This window comes from Ambystoma mexicanum, chromosome 5q (assembly GCF_040938575.1).
Source record: "Ambystoma mexicanum isolate Mex_15411 chromosome 5q, UKY_AmexF1_1, whole genome shotgun sequence".
Classification (NCBI taxonomy): Eukaryota; Metazoa; Chordata; class Amphibia; order Caudata; family Ambystomatidae; genus Ambystoma; species Ambystoma mexicanum.
In genome coordinates, this window is record NC_090933.1 from 1,193,175,900 (window position 1) to 1,193,201,414 (window position 25,515).

The 25,515-nt window shown below is 45.5% G+C and overlaps 1 protein-coding gene across 3 annotated transcripts in view; it reads right to left on the reverse strand.

Moving 5' to 3' along the window:
• The window catches only part of AGO2 (argonaute RISC catalytic component 2), a 1,138,923-nt gene that overhangs the window by 210,982 nt on the left and 902,426 nt on the right, over nt 1-25,515 (reverse strand). For all 3 annotated transcript variants that reach the window (XM_069621684.1, XM_069621685.1, XM_069621683.1), the window contains one exon: nt 20,222-20,416. In XM_069621684.1, the coding sequence (XP_069477785.1) occupies nt 20,222-20,416 (195 nt within the window). The remainder of the gene's footprint in view (nt 1-20,221; nt 20,417-25,515) is intronic.

The following is a 25,515-nucleotide window of genomic DNA, read 5'->3' on the forward strand; positions in this document are numbered from 1 at the left end:
CCAGGTGGCTTACGAGTTCATTGGTTCCACCAACTCAAAGGACGAAGTTGCCCTTGAAGGGACTTATCTGTCGAGATGAACTTGGCGATTCGGACCTGCAGCAGGGCTCCACCGGGCAAACCAACGGTCCAGTAGTTGTAGCAGCTGTCCTCTTCCAGCTTGTCTTCGGTTCTTTCGTTCCAGTGGTCGACTGCCTTCCAAGCCAAGAGACTCCCCTTTTAAACAGTTTTCATCCTTTCATTCCAGGCTAGCTGCCCCTCACCCGGCAGGGTGGCTGTCCTTGCCGGACAGTCAGCCAACCAATCACGCCAGAGTGCATTTGGGTGACCTAGGAGACTAAGCACAAGGAGTTTCGGGCACCTGCCTCACTTTTTGCCCACCCCAGACACTCAGACGCCAGAGGTGGTCTTCAGTCCTGAAGCCCACCAAAGGCATGGAAACAAAGGGACCAAGCCTAGTTTGGCGTGCAGAGACAAACTCTAGAGGGACCTTTCCGAAAGGAAATGGCAAAAAAAGAAGACCGGGACCTGTTTAAACAAAGGGGGCTTAGGCACCATCTTGAAAAACATGGCTCCTGCGATTTTTAGCTACCGGTGTTCACTGTCGGGAAAAATCATGGTAGTTCGTTGTAAAACCACTGCCACCAGCCATTTCGATAGGAAAGGGTAGCATTTGACTGCTACATAAGTTTCTAGACATAGGGGATACTAGGTAACCCCTCCAGCACTATTGTAAGATAGTGTGTGCTAGGTCTAGGAATTTAAAAAGATTAGTAAAGTCAATTTAACTTTACATTCTCTGAGAAACAGTAGTTTATCCCAGAGAAGGTATTTAAACCTGGGAGAGCCTAGAAAGGCTGCCCTGTGTTACTGCACTGAGGGTGCTGTGTAACACACATGAAAAGATGATGCCTATGGAGTTATCTTAAAACACCATAATCAAAAGAAACAATTAAAAGTACAAAGTCCCAAAGGTCAGATAAAGAGATGGTGGTCTCTAAGTTAGAGAGGAATTAGCACATTTATGAGAATTCTTCCTAACAGGGTAAATGTGATCTGTAGAGCTGTACAATGAAATCCGTAAATACAAGTAACCAAGTAACACTCTCAAGATTTCCGTTATAGTTATTTATTTAACATGAATTTTTAAATGCACGTTCTTTAAAATCTCAATTTGTGTAACAATGTAAATAAACTTTAAAAGTACGTTTCAGAATCAAAACAAGTTAGTGAATACTCTTTGGATATGCTTCTTACACAATTCCTACACCCAGAGGTGACAGTAATGGCATTTATATATCACACTAATTGTGCTTTGCAGATTCTGAGGTTTTAAAGAGTAAAGGTTTAGGGAAGGAAAAGGTTCAACAGGTTCTCAGTACACGTGAGGCCAACTAAATCTTCCAAAGAAATCTAAACAAGCCTTTCCCAGCAGTAACAGTCCACAACAAGTTACCACCTATGAGGGACAAACAATATCAAAGTCAATGGACTAAGTCTTCAGAGAGCCAGGACAGCCAAAGTCAATTGGAACATAGTTTAAGGAGGTGAGGCACTTCTTAGATCAGATAAAGTATTGAAGTTAGAGGGTTTGTAGAAAATCACGTGTAAGGTCACAAGCTGTTATGCCTGTGAGAAAAAGACTTTGACTCAACTCTAAAAGCCAATGCAATTCCCAACTGAGAAAAGCAAACCTAAAAAGGTAATGAGTTAAGTACCCCAAGCCTAAACAGTACCTCTGGTTTGTAGAAGACAGCCAGCCAATCAAGATTGGTTGCATTCAGGCATTCCTTGAGACAATCGACGCGAGTTTCGGTGTCCTCCCATACAGCCGGTCATTCCAGACACACTGTAGCCCATCGACGGCAAGACAAACAAAGGGCTTGAATCTGTCAACAACTAAAAACCAAGAAACACTCCACAAACAGAAAATGGTAAAAAAAGAAGTTGGGGGCCATTTTGACAAGATGGTCACCCATGTGTGCTGTACTGCAGCTGAGGGTTCAGCCTGCGGTAGAAAAGCACAATGGTAGGACAAATTAAACCACTGCCACCAGCCATTTAACGCAGTGAGGATAACAAAAATGTTACATGAAAATGTAGGCTAAGGGGCAACTTGGTAACCCCCCACCACTCCTCCCATCACTCCACATAAGATGGTGTGTGCTGGACTTAAAAACAGAAAAAGTCAATGTTACTTTACTATTCTTGGGAACTGTAGTTCACACAAGAAAAAGGTATTTAAACCTTGTGAGAAATCTAAAAGGATTTCTCTGTGGCACTGCAGACTCCAAAAATAGTGAAACACAATCGAAATCAGCTCAAACCATGAGCGTGAGAAAAAGGTCTCACTGCAGGGATAAAATTACAAAAACAGCTGGGGGTCTCTAAGGTTGAAGATAATTAGCACAAAAATTAGAATTCTCCCCAACATTCATAATTCCCCAAAACAATTGTGTTTCATTCCTAATAGCATGACCGGCTTAAGTTAGCCACAATTATTTTTCCTGATGTCTGATAAGACACTAACCCTTTTACAAACAAAATGTATTACCTTCATTATTTTTGGACAATTTAAGCGTGTTACAGCAATTGACATTGTAATAGGTTACCACTTATTTTTAAATCTGCTCCCCAACACCTTTTCTCTTGCTGTATCAGAGAGTCGTATACAAATGTACTACTAGTGCTAATAATGCACTGCTTTCGTACATTAATCCGCTCCCTTTTAAGTGTATGTGGGAAATTATCCAACACCTGTACCTCACATTCCCTCTGAGAAGTTAAATACAAATGCACAACTTTACCCAGCTTGGCGCATGCAATTGTGCTGGCCTTTTCCTATTACTGTGGATTCCAGCTTATCCGATTGAAACCATTGTTAATACTGATAACACCTGGCTCAATGCCAGAAATCGCACAGAGGGAAATTACAACTTTCATTCCTATTGGATATAGCCATGTCAATCACCATACGAAGGACAAGTCCGATTTACAAAAATGAAGTCACTGGTGGATGCATACACCCCACCCTCCCAACTCTTGTGCATGTTATGTTAACGGTACTTATATAGCGCACCGTCACCAACGGAATTGGTCCCCAGGCGCTCTGGAGGATCTGTAAATGAGAAAGGTGGGATGGGTTAGTAAGGTGAAGAGGGCATAGGATAGTGGGAGGAGTGGTGTACTGTTGGCAGCTTCAACTCGGTAGACACCGGGTGCTGAGCTTTGGTGCGAGTATTGGATTGGTGTCAGTTCGCGTGTGCTGTTGGTGCGGCTTATGTGTTGCAGTGTGGTGACGTGCGTGTAGCTGGCTCTGCGAGAGATGGTTGTGTGAGGTTTTTTTTTTTTAGTATGCAGAGAGTTAGAGTTTATATTGGTTAGTGGGTTATGTGACATTTGACATGCAAGCATTCACAGTTCTATCTAAGTGTGGCACTTGCTGCCCTACACAAATCAGTCTGAGTGTGGCACTCACCAACCCTAACAATACCATCCAGAGACCACACAGGCCAATATTCATAATTCTATCAAAGTGCGGGACATGCCAACATTCTCAAATCCTTTTAAGTGTAGTGCTTGACAATCTTCATAATTCCGTCTAGGTGTTGCACCCGCTATTATTCACAATCCTGTCTAGATACAGCACAGGCTAATGTTCTCAACTTTAAAGGAATGGTTCGCCCAGAAATCTCCATTGGCCAAAATCCAACATTAACACCCCCCTCAATATATATTTGGCATTTGGAACAAATATTGATATAACTTGGTCCATGATAATCCCTTTGGGTTACTTGTTATTTCATTAATAGAGGAGGGGCAACATCTTCGTCAGCAGCAGTGGTAGTTTTAGGAATCCTAGCATTGAAATCACCCACTAATATCAGTGGATAGGAATCGGCACTTTTGTAAAGGATTTCTTCCATGTGTTTAAGGTTCCCATCATGATTAACCATTCCAGGAAGATCACATTTTTATTACCAAAAGCCTGCACTTGCTTCTGGAGCCCTCCTTTTTGTTGATAAGCCCCGCCAATACCATATTAGTACTTGACAAGTGTGCCTCCAAACTATAGGAATCAACAGCCGATATAATCAAACCCCCTAAGGTCTCTGCACTGGCACATCTTGTAAAGCGACTGTTAGGGTAGATTTTCATGTTTATGATAAATCTTCCTCACATGTTAAACCCCAGAACTTTTTGCTGGAATTGGTGACTATTTTTTCAATGTTCCTGGGTGAGCCGGAATCCTTTTTACCCCCCTCTAACCCTGTCTTTTACTCTCTTTTTCTTTATGGGCGACATTTTTATGTCACTCCATAATGTGTGTTTGACTATATAGCTCCGTATCATTTTTGGCCTTCACACATTACTTGGGGAGAATTCTCAGAAATGTGCCAATTCCTTTCTACTTTAAAGACCACCAGCAACTTTGCCAGATTTTAGGACTTAATTTTTAAACTGGAGAGAGCGAGACCCTTTTTCCCACTCTCTCATGTATTTTTAATGTGATTTGAACTCTGTTTCTTTGTTAAGTATGGAGTCTGGCAAAATCCATAGGCGGCATCTTTACATTGTGTCACATAACACCTGCAGTGCAGTGGCAAAGGGAAGTCTTTCAGATTTCCCAAATGTTTAAATACCTTCTCTTGGATATACTTCTGTCTCCCAAAGTAGTAAAGCGAAATTGACTACTTTCATTTGTAACTTTCTAGACCCAGCACACCATCTTATAATAGGGTGCTGGAGGGGGTTACTTAGGATCCCCTTTGTCTAGTTTCTCATTTAACATTATTATGTTACCCTTTCCTCGATGAACGGCTGGTGGCAGTGGTTTAATTTGAACTACCATGGTGGGCTGTTACCACGGGCTGCGTTTGCAGCTGCAGTAAAGCACCCAAGGGTGCCGTTTGTCAAAATGGCCCTGGTCGTCTTTTTTTCACCATTTCTTTGTGGAAAGGTCCTTCTTGAGATTTACTCTGCACGCAAAACCAGGTGTTTGTTTTGTCTTTGGCGGGATTCATGAGTGAAGCCCGCCTCTGGCTCCCGGGTATCTGGCAGGGGCAGGAACTAAGGAAGGTGCCCGAGACTCCCTGTGCTTAATCCCCTTGGTTACAGGCATGCCCCCGAAGGTGATTGGCTGGTTGTCCTTGGAGGACAGCCACCCTTGCTGTGTGATTGACAGCTAGGCTGCAATGAATGGGAGAAACCTGCATAAAAGGCAAAGCCTTTTGGCTTGGAAGGCAGAGTCGACCATTGGCAAAGGAATCCAAAGAAGAACTTGGAAGAGACGTCTGCTACTACTCCTGGGCCGCTGGTTTGCTCGGTGAAGCCCTGCTGCTGATGTTCCGAATTCGTCCTGACTAGAGAAGCCGACTTCTCCCCTCGAGTTGGTGGGACCAATCTACTCCAAAGTAAGCCACCTAGACATCCTCTCGAACCTGGTTGTATTTCCACTGCAGTTGCTGCTGGAATCGAAGAGCCTGTGAGAGGAACACCAGATTGTGTGGGTTGCTTTTAAGGTGGCCAAGAGCTCCAGGCAGAGCCTCCGGACTCCCAGGAAGCAGTACTGACCGAGCCTGAGCCCCCTCAACAGAGTGCTGGACCCCAGATGCAAGGAAAGCCCAACTCAACAGCTAACATTCTGCAGTGGTATTTGCTGAGACGAGAGGAACTGAAACCGCGAAGTGCCACTGAATAGAAGTGGGTCCCTTTCTGTCATCGACCGTCCCGTTGCAGTGCCGGAGTCCTCCAGACCTTCTCCCACTTGTCCCCACGACTGAGGCCCAGGAACACAGAATCTGCAGAGCTGCAGAAGTACAGAAGCCAGCTGGAACCGTTTTTCTTCTAACCAAAGGTACTGTACAGTCTAAGAGAACTTACCTCTTGTTGTGTAACCTCACTTGTTCTCAGTGGAGACTTGTCTTGGTTGCTTCTGTAGAGTTGCCATTAGCTTCTTTACCTCACAGAAGCCTCACCGGCTTGTGGCCCTGCTTTGATTTCTTCTTTTCTACAAAGACTTCTTAAACATTGTGCAAGACTTCCCTACCTGCAAGAACTGCTTCAGCTCACCTAGACTTTTGCCCAATTGACTTTGGCCTGGCCTGGCCTGGCTTCCTGAATGACTCTTCTTCCCTCCGACTGTTTTGTCTTCCTTCCAGGAAGGGGTTAACTTACTTTGCATTGGGGGTTACCAAAAGTACTTTACTGCTTCAGAATATTTATGAGATCTCGTTTTGTTCTAATAACCTTTTTCTTTGACATTCTCCCAAGTATTGCTATAAATACCACAGGAATATATTAATGTCCAGTGTCCTAGCTATTTAAGCCACCTGAGGGGGTGTAGGAAGTGTGTGTGCCACCCCAAATCGGTACTTACTGATTTAGAGAAACGATGTGTGAATTTTGGAGTGTATTTGTGGGTCACTATTATATTGCCCCCTTCTGAAGAAGGCTTACTCAAACTGACTTAAGGAGAATTCTCAGAAATGTGCCAAGTCCCTCCACCTTAGAGACCCCCAGCAACTTTGCTGGATTTTGAGGACTTGATGTCTTTAGCCTGGAGAGAGTGCGACCGTTGTTCCCCACTCAGTCATGCATTTTAATGTGATTTTGAACTCGTTACTTTTGGTTGTGGAGTCTGACAAACTCCATTGGCATCATCTTTTACATTGTGTCACACAGCACCTTCAGTGCAGTGGCCCAGGGAAGTCTCCATATTCCCCAAAGGTTTAAAAACCTTCTCTTGTATAACTTACTGTTTCCAAGAGCAGTAAAGTGAAATTGACTTTACTTACAAATGTAACTCTCTAGACCCAGCACACACTATCTTACAATAGGGTGCTGGACGGGTTATCTAGTATCCCCTTTGTCTAGCTTCTCATGTAACATTTTTTATGTTACCCTTTTCTCACTGAATGGCTAGTGGCAGTGGTTTTGTTTTAAATACAGTGGTGTACATTCACCGCTGGCTGAGTTCGCAGCTGCAGTAAAGCACCCAAGGGTGCCATTTTTGTCAAAATGGACCCAGCCTTTTTTTTTTCTCTTTCTTTTTCGCCATTTCTTTGTGGAAAGGTCCTTCTTGAGATTTACTCTGCGCGCTAAACCACGTTCGGTCCCATTGTTCGCTTTCCTTTTGCCAGCATTCACGAGTGAAGCTCACCTCTGGCTTCAGGGTGTCTAGGGTAGGCAGGAAGTGAGGGAGTTGCCTGAAACTTCCTGTGCTTAGTCTCATAGGAGACCCAAATGCACTCTGTAGTAATTAGCTGGCTGACTGTCCGGCAAGGACAGCCACCCTGCTGGGTGACTGACAGCTGGGCTGGAATGAATGGGAGAGAACTGAATAAAAGGCTAGGCTTTTAGCTTGGAAGGCATAGCCGACCACAAGACATAGGAACCGAAGAAGAACTTGAAGGACGCCTGCTGCAACTCCTGGACTATTGGTTTGCCCGGTGAAGCCCTGCTGCTGTGCTGAAACAGCAAATTCGTATCGACAGAGAAACACTTGCAAGGACGACTTCTCCCCTTGAGTGGGTGGGACCAATCAACTACAAAGTAAGCCACCTGGACATCCATCTCGGAGCTGGTTGAATTTCCACAGAGTTGCTGCTGGAAACCAGATAGCCAGGGAGAGGGACACCAGATTATGTGCGTTACTTTTAAGCTGGCCTAAATCTCTTGGAAGATCCTCTGGACTCCCCCGAAGCAGGACTGACCAAGTCTGAGCCCCCTCAGCAGTGTGTGGGACCCCAGAAGTAAGGACAGTCCTGGACCTGGACAGCCGGGAACTGCACTTATTGCTATTTGCTGTACCGCAAGGAGCTGAAACACGAAAATGTTGTTGGTTGCCAGTTTTGACAGTGCAGGAGTCCCCCCGACATCCTCCCTTTTGTCCCCACGACTGAAGCCCAGGAACAGTGAGATCTGCAGAGCTACACAGGAACAAGAGTCATCAGCTGCATCTTGTCTTCTTTACGAAGGTACTGTAAATCAAGTCTAAGAGAACTTACCTCTTACTGTGGAGGTGCTTGTAACTTCTACAACTCACAAGTCTAATCAGGTTGTGGCCCTACATTGGATTCTTCTTTTTATCAAAGACTCCTAAGAACTTGTGCAAAGACTTTTCCATTTGCTTACCTGAAGTGCTGCATCCTATACAAAGACTTTTGCCCATTGACTTTGTCTTATCTTATTTCAATTTAATGACTAAGTGCTATCTGAAAGCATTTGCCCTGCTAATGAATATTTGTAATTTCTTGTGTTGTAATAACCTTTGCCTTTTACCAACTTTAAGAGTGTTCTGAATGCCAACAGTAAGATATTAATGTCCCCAGCACCCTAGTTACTGAAGTCACCTGTGGGTGTAGGTTGTGGCTGTGGGCCATCCCAAAAGGTTCTGGTCTGTTTCAGCAAGTTTATTGAAGTGTATTTGTGTTTTACTAGTATACTGCTCCCTGCTAATGAAGGCTATATAATTGACTGATAAGGTTTCTTGATAAAACAATTATTAATTTGAGTGTGAAAGTTTATTTAAATACCTATAACTGTGAATCTTACTACAGCTCACATTTCCCCTCTTGAGATAAGGCTGCTCAACACGCTACCAAAACAGTGTAGTACAAGCTTATACCAAAGGTTGGGTTGCCTATACCTGCAGTCATAGTTGTTTGTAGTGTTCCCAGAAGGTACTGCATTCAAGCTTTGCAAACAGGAGCATCAGCAGGCTCAGCGAAGGGATCATCCTCCTGTAGGTATGGGTGAATAGGAAATCCTTCAGTAAGGTCAAAAACTTCTTCTTCATGAAGTAAGTCAGAAGACCACTGGAACTTAGCCATTGGTGTATAAGGGCTCTCTTCATGCATGAGGCCTCCTAAGAGAAAACCTTTCAGAAAAGTCTACAAACCTTTCCAGCCTGTTCATGCAACCCTCAAACTTCTCTCTGGTCCATGATGAGGAGCCAGAGGAGTCTAGAGGAGGAAAGTGCTTTTCCTGATGATTCCCCCTCCCTAGAACATTGAGATTTATTGACCAGAGTCTTAGATAAAGATAGAGGACTCTCAGAGTAGTCTTTCCGCCCCTCTGGGTGTTTCGACATATCTTTCGACGTTTCCATAGACTTTATTCTCAGTGAGACTCTCGCTGATGTTCGGCGTTACTGGGAGGCGTTTAGACTGCGTAGGCAGTTGCGCCATGGATTTCGACTCAACCAGGGCCTTAAGTGGCGTCGGCGTGCTCTTCTGCAGCTTCTCTACAGCCGTGTGGCTTTTGGTGCTGGTGCCCTTACTTTTAGGCTTCCCGGACGCATGCCGCGGTTGCGGGGAGGGCTACTGATCATGCAAATTGGCGACTGCCGTCGAAATATCCCACGTAGCCGTTGGCGCCTTGGATCGCTGCGACTGAACCATCAAGGCAGTACCGGGGGTTGTGTACTTTGTGTGAGTATCGGGTACGTCCCCATCGCCGGGATGTACATTCCCCATAGCAGGACTTACGTCGTGCCTAGCGGGGCTGGACGTCGTGGAGCAAGAGCGCTCCGATGTAAGGTCAATGGTGTCCGTACTGGAGCTTTGGTCATTGCTAATCTCCTCATCACACTGTGGCTGTGGCGGCGGGGGAGCTACCCTCGGACTGCGACATAGCATAGGCTGCCCACCCTTTACTCGACACACCTTAATAGTCTTAGGACGTAGGAGCTTACAGGATGCCTCGTCGTGATCGAGGGGAAGACACTTATTGCACCACTGGTGCTGGTCTTTCCATGGGAATTTTCCATTACAGGAAGGACATTTAAGATGGTGTCCTGTCCATAGCTCAGGAATTTAAAAGCGACGACAAAAGCAAAGGGACAAAGAGAGGGGAGAAGGAAAGACATTCTTGAAAAGAATAGAAAACCCCCCAGACTCCACTCTCCCTACTGTATAGGCTGGCCAGAAGGCCAGGACAGGCGGTTGTCAGCACCGACCGGAGCCCCAGCCATTAGAGTGTTCTTTCGCTGCCTTCGCTGGTGGTTCAGGAAACAATCGTCGAGAAGGGGATAATCTAAATATGACTGGAGGTCGGGAAATATAACAAATATTGCAATTTGGTAAGGGCTCCGCATGAAGCAACCAGCTAGCTGAGCAGAATGAAACAATCTGAGGGACCTCGACGCGCGAGGGATTTTGAGTACACTACACGTCACGTTTGGGATGGTGATACAGGCACGCCCATGTCGACGTCCCCTTTCGATCCTCAAAAGACAAGATGCAATACTCTGCGGTTACCACTGGATGTCGGACTATATGCAAAGCATGCGATTCTAAGCAGATTAACAACCATCAGAACCTTAAATACTCATACGTCCCGTCCACTTTCCTCCATCCTTGTGGGCGATTCCACTGAAAAAGAACATAGGGTGGAGCGGTGATAACCGGTCTCATATCTAGGACAAAGCAAAAGGTTCTTTAGAACCACCTGACCAAACTATGTATCGCGCCTGGAGCTGGTGTCCAGGGAGAAGTGCTTCGAGAAGGCTGACTGTGTGGCCCAAGTAGCCACCTACCTGATGACATCCCAAGAAGCACGTCTATGAAACGTGACGGCATGGCCTTGACTTTGACCGCATGGGCATGAAGCCCCTCAGGAACACGTTTGCACATGGCAGTATATGCCTCCGAAATGGCATGAACCATCTAACGGGTGATGGAAGCATGAGAGCCGGGGGAGGAAGCCCCCAAAAGTCACAAACAATGCCTCAGATTTTCTGAACGATTTTGTCCGAGAGAGATAAAACTTGAGGACCCTCTTGAGGTCCAAGGAATGCAGTGCCCTCTCTGCCTCAGACTGCAGTTTCAGGAAGAACATTGGCAGGCCGGTCTCCCGTTTCAAATGCAATGGGGAGACTACCTTGGGCAAGAAGTTGGGGTGAGTGCACAAGATGACTGTCATTGTGAAACGTGGATAAGGGCTTGCACAAGGACCACGCTTGCAGATCACTAACACTGCGGGCAGAGCTGAGAGCCATCAGTAAAACTGTCTTTTGTGTCACCAAGAGGATGTCCACAGAGGCCATCGGCTCGAAAGGCTTGTGCTGCAAAGCTGCAAGAACCGCATTGATGTCCCAGACCGGGTGCCACCTATGCACCGGAGGAAAAAGCCTAGACAACCCCTTAAGGTCGGCCTTAACCACTAAGTTGGCTGCAGAAAAAAACATGCGCACAGGAATTCTAGTAAGCCCCAATGGCCGCCAAATAAGAGTGGCACGTATCCACTTTAACTCCAGAATGAGCCAGGTGCACTGAAAAAGCCACGTCATCCAGAGGGCAGGCGAGAGGGTTCAGACCCTTGTCACGAGCCCAATGGCAGAACCTAGTCCACTGGGATGGATTGCCAGCACAGGTGTGCTGCTGCCACTGCCAGTACCTTTGTAAACACCCTTGGGGCTGAGGCAATGCCGAAAGGAAGAACCTTGAATTGGTAGTGCTTGTCCTCTATCACAAACCTTAGATATTTCCTGTGTGTCGGCAACATTAAAATATTGGGACCGAGTCGAGGGCCTCCTGGCCTGCTGAAAGTCATCACAGTTCATATCGAAAAATTGAGTATGCTGAAGCCTCAGCTGGTCAGGAACCAGGCGGCCAGGTCGGGATGCTAAACTGCCCCGCCTTGCTGCGCCAGGAATCCCCTGCTGGAGATCAGTAGGTGGACAGGACCCTGGGAGCACAACTGCAACAGATCTGAAAACCAGGGTCTCGAAGGCCAGTGGGGGCTACCAGTATGAGGCTGCAAACGACCAAAGCACGGAACTTGCGGAGGGTCTGTTGGAGCAGAGGGGTGGGCAGAAACGCATTACAGCTGTGGTAGTGTTGGTAGTGTTCCAACGCAACCATAGGAAGACCAGTTCCTGAGATGGGCACAACTGACTTCCTCTTGTTGATGGAGAACCCCAGCAGAGGAAGGATATCCGCCAATCTTTGGCAGGAGTGGAATAGCCCTTCGGGTGACACCGCCCTCACCAGCCAGTCATCCAAATAAGGGTACAGATGAGGGCCGTCTAAACGGAGAAGGCCTGCCACTGCTTCATCAACTTTGTAAAGACACAAGGGGTCAAGTTCAAGCCGAAGGGCAGCACCGTGTACTGAAAGTGATAGGACAATCGTGAACCGCAGAAACTTCCAATGCTGTTGCAGATGAGTACATGCAGGTACGCACCCTTGAGATCCAGGGAAAACATCCAGCCCCCGCACACACAGACTGCTATGTGTGCGAGAGTAATCATCTTGAAGCGTTCGAGCAGTAAAAAAAGACCGGTCCATGACAACCCTCATGCCAGCCTGGTTGTTCCTGGGTACCGCAGAAATGTTATAATAGTAACTGGAGCCACGGTCAACAATTGAAACCGGTTCCATCGCCTGCATCTCCAAGAGCGAAAGGACCTCCTGTAAAAGAGCTGAGTAACGGATCCGACGAAGAGGAGGATAGGATGGTAGAGGGAAAGGAAGACTGAAGCCCGTGAAGACTACGGATTGGAACTGCGGGTTGCTGAAAAGATGCTTCCGGGTGTCCTGGAACAGGGCCAAACGGCCCCCCACAGGCAAGCTTTGTTCCCAGACCTTGAAGTCACTGATTTCTGGCCTCAGAGGAGGGGGAGCGGAAAAAACCCATGGAATGTCCTCTGCTGCTTCCTCCTGTTGTCGCTGGACGACCTGTCAGGCCTTTGTGTACTGCGGTCCCAGAACCCCTTGAAGCGGAGAAAGCACAGGGCTTGAACTTGGTCCTGCTCTGGGACTGAGGGAAGGATTTCTGTCCTGGTTGTCAGGATGGCCAGGGACTTGGGGGTTTCAGTGGAGGTTTTCTTCTCTGTCAACTCGTCATTGGTTGACAAATTCAACCCTCGAAGGGAAGATTCAGGATCCGCTTGTGCAAATCAGATGCAAAGTTGGTGACGTGCATCCACACTGTCATAGTCATATTGATCCCAAGGCACAGCCCTCTGCTGGCTGTGTCAATGTGGAAGGCCGAAGACTTCAAGCGGTCCTGCGCAATGGTCCGGGAATCCGCCAGACTGGCCTTGAAGGATGCTTGCTTGTCTGAAGGAGGTTGGGCGGAAAATCCCTGAGCTCCCGTCAGAGCTTCTGGTTAGCCGAAATCAAGAGGGTGTCTACGTTGGCTTGCCGCAGATGCAGTCCAGAGAAGGAATAACTGCGCTTTCCAAAGGACTTGGAAAGACAACTGGGGGTGGCTTCCGTGGATGAAGACGATGGTGTAGAATACAAGGAGGCTGCAGTCACCACTGAAGAATAAAGCTGTGTGTGGGCGGCAAGGAGGATTGGTTCCCCGTCCGTTAGCCTATAACTGCTGTCCAACTTCTTGTTCATCTGAGAGTTGGACCTGGGCTTCTCCCAGACCTTTCGCGCCACCTGCAGCACATCCTTCTGGAGGGGCATGCCAGACCGGATCGTGGTACGTTTCCCCAAGACCTCTGCTAGCACACTGGACTCCTGGGCAACTTCTTCGGGGAGAAGGGCCTACAAGTACTCCCCCAGGACCTGAAGGCTGTCATGAAAGGCCTTAAAGGATGCTGAGGATTCATCGTCCTGGGCGTCGTCATCCCCCTCGCCCCCCCTCTGCTCTTTTCCCAGGCCCTGGGACATAGGTGCCAGAGGCTCCCCTGAGGGTCCGGAGCCGCAGACCGGTCCAATGTCTGCTGAGAGGGGGCTGGGGGGCGAGCTTTGGAGGTGCAGGAGGAGGGTTCAGAAACACTGTTAGGGCCTGGACCGGGGGAGGGACTGGCACTAGAACCTGCAGCTCTGGAGGAATACCCAGGGGAGGGGGCCAGGGCAGCGTCATCTGCGGGATGACCTTCACCATAACCTTCAAGAACCCCTTCATTTGAGGGGGAGGCATAAGGAAGAGGCACTGCTCATAGAAACGGTCCCCATAAGCCGTCAGGTCCCGAGACTCCTGGACAGAGCACCGGGGGGGGGTGTGTGTGTGTCTGTGTCTCTGTCTGTGTGTCTGTAGATATATATATATATATATATAGCTGTAAGGCTGTGCTGGGCAGATGTATCCTTGAGGGGACCAGACGCCTGCACATACGATCCACAGCCACTTCCAGAGGGAAGGTAACTGGGATCACCTTGCAAAGCCAATTTGATGGACAAAAGCACTGGCAGGCCCGGAGCCGGATCCAAGATGGCCACCAGCATGGCAGGCCCCGTTACTACAGTTTTTCAGAAGTCCAACTAAGGGCTTATTAGAACCATTCAATTGAGACAGTACAAGACTCTTCTTAGTATAAGGCTGTACCACCCAAGTATATGGTAGCACAGACATTTTAGGAGCGAGAGAGGGTTGTAGAATCAGTACAAAGAAATTGCAGTACACATTTGGTTCAAAGAAACGCTGAAACACTATATACTGTAAAAATAAAGGGTTTATTTAAATACAAGTAGGCCAAGGTAAGTCCTGGGTAAATAATATACTATTTGGTATTTCACTTCACTGCTCTTGGAAACAGTAGTTTCACCAAGAGAAGGTATTTGAACCTTTGGGAAATCTAAGACTTCCTGGTGGCACTGCACTGAAGGTGCTGTTTGTCACAATATAAAGATGATGCCTTTGGAGTTTGTCAGACTCCAAAGTCAAAGTAAACACATAGGCCAAATCACAAAAAAATACATGACAGAGTGAGAAACAGGTCTCACTCTCTCCAGGTTAAAGATTAAAAAGTCCTAAATTCCAGCAAAAGTGCTGGTGGTCTTTAAGGTAGAAGGGAATTTCTGGGAGAATTCTCCCTAACAAATGTGATAGTATACGAAAATGTTACATGAGAAACTAGATAAAGGGGATACTAAGTAACCCCTCCAGCACCCTACTGTAAGATAGTGTGGGCTGGATCTAGAAAGTTACAAAGGTAAGCAAAGTCAATTTTACTTTACTGCTCTTGCAAACAGTTATCCAAGAGATAACCTTTGGGAAATCTGAAAGACTTCCCTGTCCCACTGCACTGAAGGTGCTGTGTGTCAATGTAAAACATAATGCCTCTGGAGTTTGTCAGACTCCACAACAAAAAGGAAACCGTGTTCATATATATAAATACATGAGAGAGTGGGGAAAAGGGTCTCTCCAGGTAAAACATTAAAGTCCTCAAAATCCAGCAAGGTGCTGAGGGGTCTCTAAGGTAGAGAGGAATTCGCACATTTGAGAAATTCTCCTCAACACTTATGTTGCAGGTAAAAGTCAAGTTCCCGTGGAAGACTGTTCAACAAGTAAGTAGTTCACTTTAAAGTTAGTTATGGTCCAGAGACTTCCGAGAAGACACCCTAGGAGGATCCCAGCAGTGGGCCAGGGTGAACTGGATGAGAGGACTCCCAATCACAGAATATGCCCCAAAAGCTTTACAGATATCACAAAGGCTTACGGTAAGTAAATACCCAAGCACAGAAAGGTTGCAGCAGGAAGACTTCAGGACCTGCAGCCAAAAACCCGACCGATGGATTCCTTTGTCATGAAGACGGAAGAAAGGACAAAGGGATTTTGCAGCAAGGATCAATTGAGAAGGCTCCAGGCAAAAGTTCCTTCGTGGCTGGATGTGGCTCTGTGGTGTTGGCGTCCTTTTCAGGAGCCACAAGACTGAATATCGCTGGTCGGATTCTCGTCACTTGCAAGGTGCCGCACTTTGAGGGGACTTTTCGGACTCTATTCACGTCTGAGGGTCCTGCAGGATGCCACCAAAGTTTCAGCTTGATCAGGGAGACCGTGTAACGCACACTGGCTCAAGGTCCCAGGGTATTGGGTATTGCAGCCATGATGTGGGATGGCTCCAAATGCAGGTCTTCTTGACTCTAGTGGATCTCACCAGGGTCTGGGTCATTTTCGGGACCCCCCCAGGTCGATTGGAAGGAAGGGTAATAGCAGGCTCTGCATCCCTTGTACCCTAAGACGTACCATTTCCCAATGGAGAGATGTCATACATTGGGCTTTCATTCTGCCTTGAATATGATCCAGCCCGTTAGTGAGGTCATCTGGTAAACAAACATGCTGCTCCTGTGGAACAGGGAACCTATTTACATTTTTAGCATATATGGGCATGTCACAACTCACTACCAGTAATACTCCGGGCAATGCATTGCAGGCAACTCATGCCTGCTACCCGAGAATACAGTGTAGACACATGCAGCACTCTATTTCGGTTTGGTGGCACTATTTTCAACCAGGGCACAGGTCGTGCTCTGCCCCGATTGGACAGTTGCCACACACCCATTCATTTTTTAGACTTAAGATCGCATCGGAGCATTACCATCTCACAGGGCGCTTTCCTCTTGACACACATCTCTGTGCTTTGGGTCTTATAGCGACCCTCTTACCTCCCCATTTCTCTCCGCCGGCTCGTCTAGTGCCAGCCTCAACCGGTGACCCCGCCCCCTGGGCTTCACCTTGTCATATTGAATCTGTTCCGCATTCTTGACGCGGGAAACAATCAGGCCACAACGCTTCCTGCGTTTTCATTGGCCCCCACATACACACCCCCGCCTAATTCATAGACGCAAGTGATGCAGACGCCCTCTGCCTGCAGCAGCGCGTCTGACTGAAATATACGTGCGCTCATGAACACATACCAGCAACGCTAAATTCATCTATGAACTAGTGTCCAGACGGCACGATTTTGAACGTGCCACACAAATCATTCCCCAGGTAACTTTCGTAGCTTACGCTCCGTTACACGTTCATTACAAAGTCAAAACCTATACCCTTCAACAAGGGACTCGTCTCCTCTGCTTTTTTTCCGCATGTACAGGAGTATCCTGACATCAGCCTTTCAGCTGCCTGAGTTCCACTCTTGCTACGGGGACGGTACGAGTGAAGTTATGCCCTGACCTCCCAGTTTATCCATCTTCTTTAAGACCCAGGGAGCTATCCTTACAAAGCTCAGGTACCTTGCTGTCCGGATGTGTAACCTTCCACACGGCATACACGGGCTCTTTAAATATCCTACACCAGTTTTCCACCCTGTCCCGGTTGGTGCATGTTTTCCAACAAGTCCCACATGATCTCTGCACTTTAAATGCACCTATTCAGCTGTATATGTAGTACACAGTTCTATTATGTCATTTTAAACCTTACGCATTGCATTTCCTTTAGAGCAGTCTGTTCTCGGGCCATCCATTTTCGTGGACTGGGTTCAGCCACATATTCTCCTAGCAAGCAACAAACAGTGCAGATTGACTGGTCGAGCCTGCCCCACAGTGAGATTCATTACAAGGCCATACTGGTGAGTTAGGCATGTTTTTCCACCACCACGTTTAAATTACAGCTGTATTCACCTCCAACCCCTCCCCCCTTTTCTTTAGTTTTTTTTTGCCCTTCTTTTAATTAAGTCTATTTTAGACTTACTGCTCACTTTGTATCTTTATCAATACAATTGTTGTTACTAATTAACCCAGTCATGTCCAGAGAGAATTAAGTATTTGACTAAACGGAACTCATTTTTTTCTTATTTCCTCACTTTCTTGCTACAGGGGCCACCTACGTGCCCTGATGAAGGCGGTTCTTGTTCAAAAATACATATCCTTCTGATGCATTTTCAAGTTGGATAATTTTTCAGCCGAAACGTGTACTATGTGCAAGGGGGGTGTACAATTGCTGGCCAGAATTTAACATCACAAACTGGCCACGTTCCCCCTGTCACGTTGGCACCCACAAGATTAGAAGCTTTTTTTAATACAAGCTACTCCAGGACCTAGATGGTTACAGGTCCACAAGAGCGCCAATTTATTGACACCCACAATTTCCACATGTGCCATACATGGGTTATGCTTTGCACTTCAAGTTAATCATGTACCTTTCCCTTACGGGGTATGTTTTGCACTTTCAATTTAATTATGTACTGAAGAGGATTTTAAATTTCTGATTTTACTATTTGTCTGTGTTTAGAATATTGAATTCTGCCATATGTATGTCCTCCACAAATGTTTTTTGAAATTTTGTCTCAATACAAGCCATGTATATCCACAGCCTTTGATGTGTGTGAGTTTTTCCCTTTTTTTCTTTTTTCTTTTTGGACAATTTCATGGGTCACAAATATAGGGATTCAATCCATTAGTACGAACATACCAGGTTCCTCAATTCTAATTACATGTTGTGTTTCATTTATTGACACAAATTGGGAATGAACCTGGGCAGTAGCAGTTCTACCTCTCTTTTGGTTCTGGTTACACAGCAGGCTCTCCGGTCCCTGGAAATCGCTAGGGCCGTTGTTTCTTCATCTTCCCTCTTCGGTTTCAGCTCCAGTGGTCGACTTATAAGCAGCTTTCAGGTTTGGAGTTTTTATCAGCAACTGCAGCATAACCTCTGTATTCTCTCCCTGCATTTTACAGCAAGGGTCAGTCTGGCTGTCCAATTAGGAGAGCCCTGTCACCCCCCCACCCCCACCACCACCCACTGGGAGTTTACTCCCCTGGCTAGCTGCATTTCCAGACACTCTGGAGCCTGGGCGGGGAATCCACAGGATTCCCGCCTTAGACAAAACATCCATGGAGGTCTTTCTTCCTGGAATGGCAGGGGAAGACCTCAGAAACAGCAAGCAGACAAGAAATGGCAAAAAAAGGAGCCAACCATTTTAGCAAAATGGCAGTCCTTCTGTGCATTACTGAGGCTGTATTAACAGCCTGTGAGTAATGAAGATTAAAGTAGTAACACTGCCACCAGCCATTCAAGGAAACTTGCAATTGTAACAAAATGATACCAGGTAAGTAAGAAAGGGGATGCAGTGTATTGCCCTAGCACTCCACATAAGGTGGGGTGTGCTATATGAAAGGTAAAGGGGGATCAAAATTCCTCTTCATTACTTGGGAACATTAGATCACCCAAGTACATGAAAGCAAAATTAACAGGTGAGCACAAAGCGACAACCCAGCCTAGGCCCAAAAGTTGTAGGGAACTATAACTTCAACCATAAACTATGTAGAGTCATAAAAATGTCACCTGTAAAAAAAAGACTAGGTGAGAGGGGGAAAAAGATTCCCCTTCACCTAGGGACAAGGTAAAATAGTTACCTAATCAAAGCAAAAAAGTTCTGGGGTTGAGACAGGCCAGGAAGATTTATCATTGATATGAAAATCTTACCTAACACTAACTAAATACAATTAGCATATTTCTTTGTCTGTTCTTGAGTGTGTGGTCCTACCGATAGTACGGCAGACCTGCCATTAGTGTCAAAACTAACAATTGTACCGCAAGCAACTACCAACTAAGCAGTTCCTTTGAAAAGTATTTAGAAATATTCCTATGCATGTTGGTTAAATGATCTATGTATTTTAAGACATTCCTTGTGTAAATATAATAAAAAAATTTAATATATTTTGTTGATGCAAGTGTTTCTTTGGAGTACTGTACTAACTGGGTTCAGTGTACTTGCCGACAGCTCACTTCCTCCTATGAGCCAGAATGCTCTGCATCTCTAAGGTTCCTTGAGTATTACAAGCTTATACTAAGAGTTGGAGGAATTCTATGCCATTGGGATAGTTTTATCAAGTCTTACCTCAAGTGGACTTTAGGAAAACTAACCTAACAGAAGGGATCTGGAGAAACAAGCACTTGCTGGTTAACTGTGCATGTTATTCCAGAATTTTGTCAATATTTATTAAGACACTCTGGTTGATGAGTGCAATTCGAATGCTCACAATTGCTCGTTAATTTTTTAATTAAGGTCCATGAATTTTTTCATGTGAATGTTTAATTTATTCATGTTTTATTGTTCATTATATGTCGTATGAAATGTAACTTTGAACCTCTTGCATGTTCCAGGTTGTCTCTTATGTCACTAGTGTAAAAGTTTATTTAAACTGAATACACAAAAATCAATATTTAAACTATCTGCTTGTGTCTTATCTTTAGAACTATGTGCTATTTCACCTGTGCCCAAAGTTCATTCGCTTCAACGTAGGAGATTGGATGGATAACAAATAGGTGCCCCAACATAGTAATGGCCTTCTGTTTTAAATACTATTTATGGCCCTTAATATACTGTCAGAGAGGAAAAATGTATGCATGGTTTGTATCCAATTGTGTTTTGTGATTTGAATAGAAGAACTTTAATTTCACCCAATAAAATTTGGAACTGAAACAGGTTATTGGTGCTTTAAAATAAATGGCTGTAAATTCACAGGGACACAATGCAGAACAGCTATTTTGCATACTCCATTTACATTTTGATATATTTCAAATATGGGATGACTGACCTGCTGAAACTGCCCCTCTGACACACCATCTCTGTAGAATATGATCCGGGTAGGTTTAAAACGAGTTGATTTGTAGAACTGAATAAGCAGCTCCCTGACCATGGCAGCGAGATCTTGGATGATTTCCTGGCGGTGCTGTTGCACTCTAACAGTAGCACAGTATCGATTTGGGTGTGCATCCATACTACCCACAACCTATTTCAGAAATACAGAAGACATAAGGTAACTTGTAAAACCAGAGTGGCAGTTTAAAATATTAACCAAAGCTTTTTTTTAAATTGTATGCACATTAAAAATTGACAGATGTCCAAGTATTTATTTGTATCTATTTTTGATTTTTGGATGTGAATCCATGCCAGACCCATGCTGGAGAACAACAGTTACAGGTAAGTAACTTGATTTATAAAGCGCTTCCGCCAAAGCGCTGAACATACAATATAAAATATGATACAAAGAATCAGTGCATCAACAATTTCAGCCATAAGGAGGGAAATTAGGGCATAGAAGCAGGGTCGGATTGGCCCATTGGCCACTCAACCTGTGTCTGGGCCGGAATCATGTGAAGTCTCTGGGGGCCAGATTCTGCACACGCCTGGGCAGGTTTGAAAAAAACAAAAACACATTTGAAAGCATGTTTTTTTTTCTTCCCTTATCTGTTACTATCACCACAAGACATTCCATCTAGGTGTCCTTGGTCACTTGACAAAATCCTTGCGCCTAAAAGCTTCTGTACAGTGTAGAAATATTTGACCATAGCACATCAAGTGGCCATTGACTTTATTGTGCCACAATTAATGCTTTGTTGTAATGTGTCGATCTTTCCCATCTCCCTGGCATGTTGTTCAGGATGTTTGTTTGCACACTCTGAGCACTCTTTACCTCATACACTATGTTCTGTGAGTGCGCTGCTTTCCTTATATTGCCAACCTCTGAAGCCTGAAAGTAGATGCACACAGGCTTGCCACGTGGCCAACTTTGTACCAGACCCACAGATCAACTTAACTGGTCTGCTCTTAAATCTCAGTTACCAGTTTAATGGTATCCACTACAGAATAATTGCTCATTATACTATAGCTGATATGATAGCTCAGTGGGTTGAGTTCTCGCTGCTGCGCTGTGTGTGTGATCTGCAGGTTGCAGCTTTGAATCCCAGCAAGGCCATCTCAGCCTTTCATCCTTCTGAGGTTGATAAATAAGTACCAACACAGGTTTGGTGATATTGTATGCATATTTGTTCTAAAAAAAAAAAAGCTCAAGTGCAACAAAATAACATTTGGCCTTGGACGTCTGCTTGCATTCACAGTCATTTGACAATATGGATCTACACACACAGATACTGATATACATTTCATACAAGAATGGATCACCATGTGTATCACATTAGTGAAATCATAACCACATTTTTCATAGTGTACTTCGGAACAATGCTATTTGATGCCACTTACTGTTTTGTCAAGGGGTGAAAGGTCGTGTTTCACCACTTCCTGGGATGTCACTTTCGGGTGGGGTCAAATGACATCACTACCGGTGATGTCAAAGGTCAAGGATCGTGAGGGGTGAGCCACTTTTCTTGGGTGTCCGGGCCTATTTCTTGTCCCAGTCCGACCCTGTATAGAAGCTAGAAGATGGGATTTGAGGGTAGTACGAAAGAGCAGGTATAGATTGAAGATGTAGTGTAAGAATGTTAGAGTTTAGGGCCAAGAAGGTCAAGAGACCGAAAACAGGACAGAGCGCCAGTGGGCTTAGGAATGGTTAGGTAGATTTTCATGCACCATCTCCTCTACATGTTTGCCCCCAGCACTTTTTGCTGGAGTGTTGGTCTGTTCCAGAGTGAGTGGGAACCTTTTTCCACATTTACTCATTCGTTTACCCTATCTTTTGGAGTACTTTGTATTTCTTTGTTCACCTTTTTCTTAAGCGTCATTGTTTCCTCCAAGTTTTATGGCACCTGTCTTGAATTCTGCACCACACAGCTCTGTGCAGTGTGGTTGGGAGCCCTTTGGGCTTCCCTTTCCATTGTCTATTATGAGGGGGTTATGTTTATCTTTACCATCTTTGATATTGTTTTATCCTACATACGTTTGTGCAATTTGTACTCCCAGGCTGTACTTCTGTGTAATTGCTGCTGTCTAACCCTTTCTTCCAAGCATCAGGAGAGCCATGAAAAGGACGTCAATCACCCTTAGAATGGTGGGTCCCATCAGTCTTGAGACTGCCTGCATTATGAGCAATCACATGAAGAGCTGGGACCTTCACAGGCTGCAAACCGCCAATACCCTGGGATCTGTGGCCATTGTGACTACACAATTCATGTGAATTCTCTCCTCCGAAGATCGAAGCCGCCCAAAGCTTTGGTGGACTCCTTCTGGATCTCCAGGGACAAAATTCCATCCCTTGAAGGCCCCCTCACCAGAATGCTGGACCGAGAAAGCAAGACAAATCAAACGGGCGGTAATCGTTCTTCACTGATGCTTCCCAAAAGGCACCAAAATCACAGAACCTTGAAGAATCCTGTGTCTGAAGTCTCTTCACTTGACTGTTGCTGAAAGATCCATTCCAGTGGCCCTTCTTTCGTCTGCATGACCAAGAATTCGGTGACCAGGTCTGCTTCTGCATCATGAGGGCATCGTGCTGCATGTGCTTCTGAGAGACTCTTGGATGAACTTACCTAGTTTTATTGATTCTCCTGTGTTGCTGGAGTGGAGATTTGTGTGTTTGGGAGTTTGCCGATACACCCTGGCCCAGGCCCAATGCCTGCAAGCCTAAAGGCCGCGGGATATTTCGTCGCGGGACTTTTCGTCGCTGTTTTTTTAATCAAAAAAAACTTTTTTTTCCGGTGGGGTTACTCCCTAAACCCCCCCCCCCTTTAAAAAAAAAAGAAATTATTCCCTTTCATCCACAAATATTTAATTTTTAACCCCCCCCCAAAGAAAACGGCAAAATAACTGTATACCCTTATTTGCCCTCCAAAAAGACTCAGACTCATAATTAGATGGGGATGTGTTAGGCAAGACTGTATGCAGTAACCCTGTGGGAGACTACACCAGTCTTGTCCTCTTGGTATTAGGTAACCCACCTATTGGTATAGGTCTTTCTTACACAAGTTGGTAGAGTGAATGAGCAGCCAGAGTACTCAAGAGGGGAAGATGTGAGTTGTAGAGCTGCAGCATCGAAATCTACAAATAAAGTATCCAAATAACACTTACATTATTTTTTTACTGGAAAACCTTAACGGTCAGTTTTAAATAAGCATTCTTTAAAAATAGCAATGCACAACAATAAAAATACCCTTCAAAACACGTTATCAGAATCAAGATAAGCAAGTAGATACTCTTTATCTTTATCATATACACTTCCTACACCCCAAGATGACTTCAATTACTTGGACAGTATTGGCATTTATCTATCACTTTTGCACCTAGTAAAATTCTGAGGTTGTGGAAAAGGTTGGGGAAGGAAAAGGGTTAACAGGTTCTCAGAGCATTTGAGCACTTTTCAATCTCCCAATGAAGCCTAAATAAAACCTTTCCCAGCAATACTTAGTTAAACCAATGTACCACCTATGAGGGGGACAGTTAGAATCAAAGTCAATGGGTCCGAAGAGTCTGCAGGGAGCCAGGACAGCCAAAGTCAATTTGAACAATGTCTATGGAGCGGACGCACTTCTTAGATAGTACAAAGCCTTGCACAAAGTTGTAAAGTTTGTAGAAAATCAGTGCATGGCCACAAGTGGTTAGGCTTGTGAAGGGTGGAGCTGAGATCAGCTCTGCAAAAAGCAGCTACTGCAAGTCAAGTGAGATAATGCAAGCTACAGACAAAAGAGGTAAGTACACCATAGTCAGCAGAGCACATTAGGTTAGAAGAGGATCCAGGTGGCTTCTGTTCTGATTGCAGTGTTGTAGATCTGAGTTCCTGGGCCTCAGTCGTGGGGACAAGAGGGAGGACGTCTGGAGGACTCCTGCACTGCAGTTCGAAGGTTGGCGGCTACAGACTCTTTTGTTCAGCTGCACTTCGTGGTTTCAGCTACTGGCAACCAGCACCACCGCAGATCTTGGATGCTTGATGGGCTTCCTTCACTCCTGGAGTTAAGCACTCTGGAGGGTTGTCCTGCTTCGGGAGGGGCCTCATGATCTTCCTGGAGCTTCAGTCTGGCTTAAAAACATACTAGACTATGGATTTCCCGACCCCTGGCACACAGTTCCAGCAGCAGCAAAGAAGTACATCCAGTTGGGGAAGGTCCTCCAGCAAAGTTAGTCTTGGGTTTAGTTGGTCCCACCAACCCAAGGGAAGAAGTCGTCCATTCCAGGGATGCTTTAGTCTATTTGGAATTGGAGCTTCAGCACAGCAGCAGGGCTTCACCGGGCAGTTCAACAGTCCAGTCCAGGTGAATGCAGCAAACTTCTCTTCAGCCAGCCAATCAGCACTGGGTGCATTCAGGTAACCAAGGAGACCAAGGACAGGGAGTTTCAGTCACCTCCCTCGCTTCCTGCCCTGCCAGACACACTGGAGCCAGAGGCAGGTTTCAGTACTGAAGCCTACCAAAGACAAAACTAACAAAAGAGTTAAACCTGGTTTGGGGCACAGAGTAAAACCCAAGAAAGACCTCACAAAAGAAATGGCAGGACAAGAACATCAGGGCCATTTTGACGCAATGGTCCCCCATGGGTGCTATAATGCAGCTGATGATTCAGCCTGCGGTAGAACGTCACAATGGTAGGAAAATTAAACTACTGCCATCAACCATTTAAAGTAGTGAGGGTGACATAAGAAATGTTACATGAGTAAGTGGGAAAAGGGGCTACTGAGTAACCCCTCCAGCACTTCCACATAAGATAGGGTGTGCTGGAAAAAAGGTAAGTAAAGTCAATTACACTTTGCTATTCTTGGGAACAGTAGTTCACCAAGAAAAGGTATTTAAACCTTATAAGAAATCCAAAATACTTCTCTGCGACACTGCACTGAATGTGCTGTGTGTCACAATAAAAAAGGTAGATAACTATGGAGTTTGCCAGACTTCAAAAACAAAGAGAAACAGAGTCCAAATCAGATCAAAAATACACGAGGGTGAGAAAAAGGTCTCACTGACTCCAGGGTAAAAAATTAAAAGTCCTAGGATCCAGCAAAAGAGCTGGGGGTCTCTAAGGTTGAAGGGAATTAGTACAGAAATTAGAATTCTCTCTAACAGTAAGTATGGACTCCTAAAGCCTAAGGCCTCCGAAATATTTTCAAGTATTTACCTGCTTTATTCTGGTTTTGTTTTATCCATTTCTACCCGAAACAGATATTACAAAAGG